The sequence below is a fragment of the Dryobates pubescens genome, chromosome 3 (genome assembly GCF_014839835.1).
Source record: "Dryobates pubescens isolate bDryPub1 chromosome 3, bDryPub1.pri, whole genome shotgun sequence".
Classification (NCBI taxonomy): Eukaryota; Metazoa; Chordata; class Aves; order Piciformes; family Picidae; genus Dryobates; species Dryobates pubescens.
The window spans coordinates 697,480-707,352 of NC_071614.1; the positions used below are offsets into that span (position 1 = coordinate 697,480).

At 54.9% G+C, this 9,873-nt stretch overlaps 1 protein-coding gene across 2 annotated transcripts in view; it reads right to left on the reverse strand.

Moving 5' to 3' along the window:
* C3H8orf34 (chromosome 3 C8orf34 homolog) overlaps positions 1-6,144 on the reverse strand; it is a 49,282-nt gene extending 43,138 nt beyond the window's left edge. For both annotated transcript variants that reach the window (XM_054178947.1, XM_054178941.1), the window contains exon 1: positions 5,683-6,144. In XM_054178947.1, the coding sequence (XP_054034922.1) occupies positions 5,683-5,751 (69 nt within the window). In that variant the 5' untranslated portion in view covers positions 5,752-6,144. The remainder of the gene's footprint in view (positions 1-5,682) is intronic.
* Between the last annotated feature and the right edge of the window lie 3,729 nt (positions 6,145-9,873).

Sequence of the window (9,873 nt, forward strand, 5' to 3'; positions counted from 1 at the left end):
TCTAATAACCATCAAGAGGCTCTGTCCTTTGGCCAACTTCATTTTCCCAGCCTGTTCTTCTGTCACCACTGAATCTGCTCTCCCATTTCGTGTTTACCTTTGCTCCCTTCTCTCCCCTGCTAGCTTTTTCTTTCAGGTATTCTCCTTCACAGGATAGGAAATGGAGCTCAAATCTGTTACTTGAGCCATTTAGTCCTCTCTGTATCCCTTCTTTGCTCCACACAGGTGAGTCTCCAGCCAGCCTTCGCCTCCAAACAGCTTCCCTGTGTCACACTGGGCACTGCCCTACATCTGCTGCAGTTACCCTGCACCTGGGCACATGCAGCAGGAGTTCTCCAGCACCTTCTGGGTTTTCTGGAGGCTCCACACCATGCAAAAGGATGTGTCAAAGCCCAGTGCTGGATCCAGCTCTGGCATCCTCACTGCAGGAGACAGGGGCCAGGTCCAGAGGATGCCACAACAATGACCCCAGGAGGAAACCCCTCTGCAGTGGGGACAGGCTGAGAGAGCTGGGGGTGGGGGTGTGTTCAGCCTGCCAAACTGGAGTGTGATGCCAGCCTGCTGCAGGAGCTTGTGGCACAGCAGTGTCAGTGGTAGTGCTAAGGACACCTTTAACTCCCTGGCAGAGCTCTATCCCAGCAGCATTGCCAAGCTCAAGTAGCAGGAGGATGAGTCAGACACTCAAATGTGCAAAACACGCAGAGCTCTTTAGGTGATGAGAAGTGACATCTTCTGGTGTTTGCCCTGTGCTTGTCACCCTTCAGTCCTACTCTCAGCAACCACAAGCACTAGAACCTCTCTTCAAAGCAGAACAGCACAGCTCCCAGGTAACCATTTGTCTGAGCTTACAGAAGGAAGCCAAAGGAGAGAAAAAGCACAGTGCAGGCAAGGAGGCACCGATCTTTGTCACCCCATCCCCTCCCACGTCCTACCCATTCTCACCTCCAGGTCACTCTATTCACATGGTCCACTTCCTCCTAACGATCCAGTTCCCTCTTCTGCTCCTTCCCAGAAGGGACTGTGGCCTCCAGGACACTCTCCTCACCTTTGGGGAACCGCACTTTTAAAAGCCAAGGTCCACAGGAAGCTGACTGAAACACACAAGCTCCTGGTGTACAGCAGCTGGGACCCCTGGGATGATCTGGAGATCACTTCTGCCCTTATGCAGCAACTTCCTGTGCTCCTCTCCTACCCCTCACCCTTTGGCACCCACATTTTCTCTCCTGAGTCAGTGCCATGCTCCCCATCAGCCTACCTGGTGACCCAGCAAGCCAAACCAACTGAGCACTTCCCACTTCTCTGCACTTCTCTGTTCTTGTTCTTCCCTTTCCTCTGCTAAGGGCAGAGTGAAACAACCACCGGCTCTGGGACAAGGACAGCAGGGATGAGCAGCCAGCAATGAACATAACCAGGACCTGCAGCAACTGAGCCTCTCAGCCTGCCCTTCTGAGTACTAAACCCCCAGCCTGGAGCACCACAAGCTATGAGAGCAGGAAAGATTCAATTAAAAAGGCTCCAACACAGCCGAGAGGTCCCAGCCTTCAGCTACCTGCAGACATGCTCCCAGAGGAGCACACACAGCAGAAGTGCTGACAGACGGACCTGTCAGGTGGCAAGACCCCAAGATGTCATCTTGCTCATTCAGGGCCAACCTCTTCCAAACCCAGATTCCACAGGAGAGGAGGATTACCAGGGCCTCATTACAAGGAGGTTTCTGACAGCTCCTGCAGCCTGCCGGTCCCCCAGTCCAAGCCAAAAGCATAAAGCCCCTGCTGATGGAGCTTTGTCCACAGCCAAGGGTCTGCCTGGAGTTTCATGTCAGGGTTTTCACTTGCTTGTCCTTAAAGACAACTTTACCAGAGCAGCTATTCCCCAAAAGACAAAGGACATCTCTGCACCACTTTTGACTTTCCCTCCCCTTAAGCAGGTCTTTTACTTCAGTGCACATCGAGGCTACCACAAAGTCCTACTGAAGCAGGCAGCAAAAACAAAGAGAAGAGACCAACTCTGCCTGCCCCTCCCTGTGTAACACTCCCAGAGCCCTGCTGGTGCTGGCTTGCTGGATGGACTCAGTGACCTCAGAGGGCTTTTCCAGCCACAGCAGTTCTGTAACTCTCTGAACATGCACAGAACCTTTATGTGCTCAAACCAAAATTATAGTCTTAAACCCTCATTACTCTGAGAAAGATTCTTAGGGAGCCAGGGGACTGCTTTGTCCACTTGGCTCTTTATAGCTCCAAGAGCTCTCAGCCTGCTGGTTTGCACAACCAGGAGGTACTTGCCAGATGCTTTCTAGCTGTGGCTCTACACATAAGAATATTCCCAAAGACTCAATGTGGAGATGTACTGCAGCCTGTTCTCAGGAGTGCTGATCCAGCTCCCCTGCACAGCAGCTCACTGCCAGGTTGCCCAGATGAGAGCACAGCTGGCTGCTGAGGAGCTGCAGCCACACCAAGCCTGCAGGATCCCTGCCTGGGGTTATCAGCAGAGCCAGGACTGGATGCTCCAAGCACAAAGTGGGTCAGCACTTCACTCAGGCAGCACTGAGTGGGTGCCCACTCCGAATACTCTGTCCCAGCCTTTTTTAGGCACACACCTCCTGTTCACATTTGAGAAAGATGGGGGGGAAGAAAACCCACAACAGTGAAGCTTCATCACAGAAAGAAATCAGATTGGGAATTCTTGTTGCACTCCAAGTTCAGTAGAGCAAAAGAAACAACCTAAAAAAGGAAATAAAACACCCAGGTAGTGCTCTGCTGGTGTTAGCAGCAGAATCCCAGGGAGGCATCTCCAGAGGGCATTCCTCAAACCTAAAGGAGAGCTCTAAGATCTCTTACAGAGATGCCTAAGGTCTCACAAGTGAAAGGAAAAGGACAACCACAGCACACAAACCCTACACACGGGGCAAGCCCTTCAGGGAACCTGGCAGAAGACCTCACTGTCAGCTCTGCACACCTGCACAGCCCAGGGCATGCTGCAGCTGACCTATAGCTTCAGAGGGATTTTACCTGCAGACCCTCTAGGCAGCAGGGAGAGGAAAAGGCAGAGAAGTAGCAGGTCTGAGAACCCCCTGATCTGAGGACGTGCATTCCAGGGGGGAAATGAGGCTGAAGCATCCAAGTTGGTTTGCAATCTGTCTTAAGTCCCAAAACTGACACAGTCTCAGATGCACACACTAATTCCCACCCACCTCCCTTCCCACCTCCAAGCCATAAATAAGAACTTAACTAGTAAAACTGTTTGGAATGGAGTGAACCTGTGTGTTGCCATTCACAGCTGAGGGGAGAGGACTTCCTACTACCCCTCAGGAGGCACTGGTGGTAGTCAGGAGGAGCCTGATGCCTGCTGAGTCAGCCCCAGCTCATTAATTCTTTCTCCAGAAGATTACTCCTACCTTTTGTTAGGGAGATGGAAATCACTTTTTAACCAAGGGGGGACCCACAGCCTGCCTGCAGCTCACGTGGCAGCAATGTCTCTTCAACACCTCTCCTTTACACGAACTGGGAAGACAGCTCCAGTGTCAAACCACACCAAAGGAATAAACCTGAGCTCACCTGCACATGCAGCTGGTGCTGAAGGTGATCAAACCCAGCTGAAGGCCAAAAGAGCAGATGTTCTCAAGTAGATACTGCTGGCTAATGAGGCACAAAAAGCCCGAAAGACCGTACCAGGCAAGGACGGGACAGAAGGGAGGAAAGAGACACCACCAGGGTAACTGGAACAGAATGACCAACCAGCCACTAACAGCTTGTGCTGCAGGGAACTGTACTTCAGCAGCTGAACCCACCCTCTGCTCCAGCCATCAGCCGGCTGTGCCTGTGAGACTATCCAGAATCCATGGGACCAGGTCCTCCTGATGGCTGATCCTTCCTCATATGTGCTAGGACCTGGTTATGCATCACCATCTCTGCCTTCATCCCAGTAAGCCTGCATGTCCTCTCTCCACCTCGTCCTTTGGATTTTGAATGGCTAACCAGGGAGTGGAAGAGAGAAGAATCCCCATCCTCTTCCTCCCAGCGTTACAGAGTTAAGTGAAACAGCTACACAACCCTCTTGCCTCAGATCCTCTCCTGACTATTCAGGTCTGTGTGGATTTCACACCCAGGATCTCCTCCTGGTACACAGGAGGGCACTGACAACCTGTGGACAGCCTGCAAGGTTATGCAAAGAGCCTTCCACAGCTTCCTCCTACCGTGATGAAATTCCCTTGCTCTAGGGATCAGTGAAATATGTAATGATCTATGAAAGGCTGCAACCGACACAACTTCTCCACTTCTTCCTCCACTACTGAGCTCTGAAGCATCCTACAACAGAGAGGAGCATCTTACACTACCAAGAAACTAGGTTAAAACACAGTGACTCACGGCAGGCAAGCCGAGCAGCTTGCATTTTAATGTGTAAAACAAGGAGTTAAGAAAACGGAGAAGAAAATGACAGCTGCCAAGGGCTTAACTCCTCCACAGCCCCAAGGCTCAAGGCTCCCATTGAAAGATCCCCAAACCCTCTCCCTGCACAGCCCTAGCAACGGTGTTCATTGAGCAGCTTCTTATTCACAGACAGAACTGCTCAGAGGTTTCTGTGAATTCTAGACCTAGAAACATCACCTGCTGCTCCCCAGCACCCTGCCACTGACGTGCTGAAGGAAAACATTCACCGCCTCTGACACTGAGCCAGCCTCAGCCCGTGCAACCCCCAGCCCTCAGCCAACACTAACCAAATTCAAACCTGTCTTAGGAGGGCTGGCAAATTCTAGCCCTAAACATGCACTGGAGAGAAGGCATCCACCACAGCAGAGCAGAAGAGGTTTCACCGATGGAGAAGGAGTTAAATGCCGAGAAAAGGGAGCTGCGTCTGGGGATCCGGCTGCCGGAGTTAATGTATGTGCATTTAGATGCAAAAACTGCCTGAGAAACAGGATGAGCAAGTGGCAATAATCACGATTGCTCCAGCACACTCCTGAATTCTGAGAACTCGCAGCTTCTGCACAGAGAGAGTGAAAGATGCACATCTGTGCTTCTGCCCATCCGAGCCAGCGCGGCTCCGTGAGAGCAAGGCAAGCCCACAGCAAAGCCGAGCTGCCGAGTGTGTGACTGCGGGTGAGAACCTCGCAAGATACCATCGACAGGGACTTTGCACAGGACAGATTTCCTCGGGAGTGCCGGGTCCAGGGGGCGGGCGGATTTCCCGGCGGGGGCTTTCATCCACCCACCCATCCATCCTCTCCCTCTCCTCGCTGCCGCTCACGGAAGGGCACCGTCGGGATCTCGGCTCCTCCCTGCACCTGCCCTGAGGACAAGTCGAGGGGTTTGTGGAGCCCACCGCCCCCTCGCAGCGCACCGAACGGGTGCCGATCCCCAGCCGCCGTCCCACCACCGCGAGGGGTATCCGGGGAGCGGGTGGGAGGGCGCAGGGGCACCTGTTCCACGACCCGCAGGGGTTGAAGAAGCGGAGGGCAGCGAGTCCCCGGTCGGACGGGACCGCCGGGAAGGGCTGCGCGGAGCTCCGGCACCTGGGGGGCATGGAGGAGGGCGGCGAGAGAGGGCACAGGTGCGGTACAGGAGAACAAGGGGGTGTCGGCGGTGCCATCCCCAGGCTCAAACTCGTCCTCGTCCCTGCGCTCACCCGAGCCGCCGTCACCGGGGGCACCAGGCCCCCGCGGCGGCGAAGCCCCCGGCAGCTTACCTCGAAGAGGGGCCCGATCTTGTTCTTCTCCAGGTAGGCTTGGATCCTGGTTTGCTGGTGAGCCGCCATGAAGAGCTCCGGAGGCGGCGGCTGCAGCTCCTCTTCCCCCGCGGCGGCTGCAGTCCCCTCCGAGCTGCTCGCAGCTCACTCCCCCGCCGCCCAAGGGCTGCCACAACGGGGAGCGGGCGGAGGGAAGACGCTGCCCGTAGTCCCCGGGATGGAGCTAACTCGGGTAAGCGAGGGTCGGTGGGCGGGTGCCGGAGCAGCAGCAGGCTCTGTGCCCCAGTCAGGGAGCAGCGGGCGGGCTGCGCCGGCAGCGGAGCATGGTGCAGGGAGGAAGGGGAAAGGCTGCAAAGGCGGCCCCGAGCCCGCTCCGTGCGCGGCTGTTTGCGCCTGTGCCTGGCAGCGCCTTGGTTACCGGCGGAGCCGCGGCTGGAGCCGAGCTGCCGCCCTCCCGGCAGCGCCGCGCCCGAAGCCAATGGCCGGGGGGCTCCCGGCAGCGCCGCCCGGGCTCCGGCGCACGGAAGGAGGGAAGGGGGAGGAGAGAGGCGGGGGTTGCGCTGCTGCCCTCCCGAGGATGGGCTTCTGCCCCCGGCAATACCGGGCTCCCGAGCTCTGGGGCCGTTTCGCCAGGGACTCCGCTCGCCGGGACCGGGAGAACCCCGGGCAGGGTGAGGAGCTGGCCGGGTCTGGAGAACTTCAGCAGGTGGAGGAGCAGGGAAATGGGGGTGCAGGGGCTGCCTTACCTGATTTGACTGTTACATCACTTTTAAATCCTAAAATGCCACCTTGCTTATGATACCAGCAGCATGGAGCTGGAGAAGCCATAGACTTAGAGGATCCCGGAACGTTTTAGGGTGGAAGAGACCGTTCAGATCCAACCCTTAACCCAGCACTACCAGGCCACCACTGCCACCACTTGTCCCTCAGCACCACGTCTCCATGGCTTTGAACAACCCCCCAACCCCCTCCCCCAGGGATGGGGACTCCACCACTGCCCTGGGCAGCCTGGGCCAGGCCTTGACAACCCTTTCCATGAGGAACATTTTCCTCATGCCCAACCTAAACCTCCCTTGGTGCAACTTGAAGCCATCTCCTCTTGTCCTGTCCCTTGTTCACTGGGAGAAGAGACCAAGCCCACCTCCCTGCAGCCTCCTTTCCAGGAGCTGTAGAGAACAATGAGGTCTCTCCTTGGCTTCCTGCAGGCTGAACACCCCCAGCTACCTCAGCTGCTCTTCCCCAGCCCTGTTCTCCAGATCCTTCCCCAGCTTGGTTGCCCTTCTCTGGACCTGCTCCAGCTCCTCAGCATCCTTGTTAGAGTGGGAAGCATAATGCCCACATGGGTGCACCAGTTCCTTCCAACAGCCAAGGGCTCATCCAAACCCTGGAGAGGTAAAGGAGATATTTGCAGCTGGCTGCAGGGAGCAGCGAGTTAATGGCTCCATCAAAGAAGCTGTGTTTATTCTCTCTTCCCTTCAAGTAATTAGCTCCCCACCCCTCCTGCAAGCAGGGTCATAACCAGCTGCTTTCTCTCCCTCTCTCTGGAGAAGAACAAACTCATGCCTCTCAGGATCTGACGCCTCTGTTCCTCTGCACTAACTCACCCTGCTGTACCAGCATTCACCTGTTAAACAACAAACACCGCGGGGGGGGGGAAGACATTTCAGTTTTTTCACTAGATTTTTTTTCAGCTCAAACCAGCTTTGCAGAATCCTGGGAACACGCAGTACAGCTGCTGAATCAGGCTGCCTGCTCCCCACCCGGCAGCGCCCTGCAAAAGCAAGAGCACAAACCTCTCCTCGTTCAGGAACCGTGGGAGAAAAGGAGGATTTGTGTTCAGGAGTCTGAAGATCAAGAGCTCTGTTCCCACAGCCACGGGCTGCCACTCGACTCCCACGTCCCTACTGACCTAACCTCATGCCTCTCCCCAGCAGGAGGTCAGGTGGAAGTGCGTTAGCAGTGCACCCTGTAAGGCAAGAAATGAGTTGTAGAGCTCTTCGGTGGCTTCGCTGGAACAGGCTCCGTGTCACTGCTGCCCCCAGGCTCAGGCACGGTGTTTATTTCCCTGCCCTTTGTCGGTGCGGGGAGCGAATATGCTGGCACCCTTCTAAACCTCTGCCGGCTCGGCCTGTCAGCGCATCCTTCCCAGCAGAGCGCGGCTGCTTTGCCTGGAGCCACTTAAATAATGTGGTGCTCAGCGAGCCTAATCAGCCTAATGAGGATCACACGATCCCCGGGCTAATTGCCGGTGCTGCAGGTTCTCTGTAGCGGCTCTAATGACGCCCATCAGAGGAACAAACCCCACCAGAACCCAGGCTGATAGAATTCTGCCGCTCTGCGAAGTCAGGCTTCACTCCCGTGACCCAGAAAGGAGAGCAGATGTTTCTGCAGCCCGACACAGCCTGACTTCTCCAGGCAGCAGCACTCCCTGACCCGCTGGGACCTCACCGCACCAGGACCTGCGAACTGTCACTGCGCTGTGGAGACCGCAGAGGAGCGAAGGAGGAAGCCCATCAGCAACATAAACAGAAAAGAGAGCGATCGGAGGAGGCTTTAGAGACAGCACAACTCTCCTTGGTTGCACATTATGCAGTTAGCTGCGTCCTGAAGTCTCTGTGTTAAAAACTCTGGGGTTGGGTCGTGGGGTTTGTTTTTCTCCCACGGAAGGGCTGAGGCTGGAAGGGACTGGTCCAAGCAGCTGTCTGCCCAGCACCGCTGCCAGACAGCTTTTGAGGCTCTCCAAGGATGCTGGATCTCTCTGGTACCCGTGGTCATTCTTGCTTCCGATTTCCTTCGACCTTCTCTTGCCTCTCTGAATCCTCACCCAGACTTTTCCAGTGGGCCAGGGAAACACACCAGCAATCCTACAGTGCCTGGGAAAGCTTCCAAGGCCAAATGCAGCAGTAGCTTTGTAACCAGACACATCTCATAGTCCCACAGCTCCCCTAGCACTCACCTGACGGGTCATCATCGATGGGGATCAGGCACTTTGGGGGTGGAGATCTGAGCACAGGCAGTTCTTTACCAAGCCTTTGTTTTGCCGTGTCCTAGTTGAAGGTCTCCAGCAGCTGAAAGAAGGGAGAGGAGTGCAGGTGTCTCCTGCAGAGACTCAGTGACATGACAGGGTAGGAAAAGGCACTTCGCTGTTGGCAGCTTTGCCTCTTTGTTTTCCAAGAAATCAAAGGCAGCGTTGCTAGATTGAGGAGAAGCCAGGCTGACAGCCATCAGTCAATGCCCGTCGCTGGCAAACGAGCACAGAGAGCTGGGGACTGTACAAGTGTGGCTGCTGGGATTCGCCTCGGAGCAATGCTTTCAGGACCAGCTGTAAGCAAGCGAAGACCTTTGTTAGGTTACACAGCAGGGTTCTACAGGCTTTGAAAGCAAAGGTGTCATATCTAAATTGGCTGCTTCCTACTAGCGTACGTGTAATTAAGGCACACAATAGGTCAAAGTAACAAAACAACCTTTTAACCCATCCAACCAAATTCCTCCCAGCTTCTCTCCTTTCCTTACCAAGTGTTCGCATTCTTCTCTGAGCTACAGGCTTGCTGTAATTCGAACAAAGGCAAATCTTCCCCAGCAGGGGATGCCCCTTCTGCCCTCTCAGTTCTTAGGGGAAAAGCAGGGCCAGTCCTTTAGCTATGATATTTTAAGTTAGCTTTTTGAATTGATGCTAATACAGATCTTTTCAGATGAACTTGAACACCAAAGCCTCACAGGTTTAGAAACAGCTCCTGGATTAAAACTACTGATTGGGACTTCCAGAAATTGTTATTACTCTCAGCCATTTTTTTTGTATGGGCAACTGACCACCAAAATGCCAACCAGGTCACAAAACATGCCCTGGGGCTTGTGCTTTGCTCTGCTCCTTGCTTCATTTTGTGGCTGGTTTCCTTTCAAGAGCAGTGTGCAGCATCTCAGCTCCCCAGCACTTGGGGCTGAACTGCAAGAACAGATTTGCACACAGGCCTCACAGGAGGAGAGCTGTCCCCATTCCGTGCACCACACCCAGGGAAGTGTAAATTAAAACAGGAGAGGGAGAGGGGCAAAAGCACAGACTTAGAACTAAGATCCTGGTGCCCACACTGCTCAGTTCTTGCCCTGTGCACACCTCTGACCCCTGAGCTCTGTGCTGCTCACCATCGCATGGTGGTGGCTTTGTCACCCTCCACTCTTCTCACCTCCAGAACC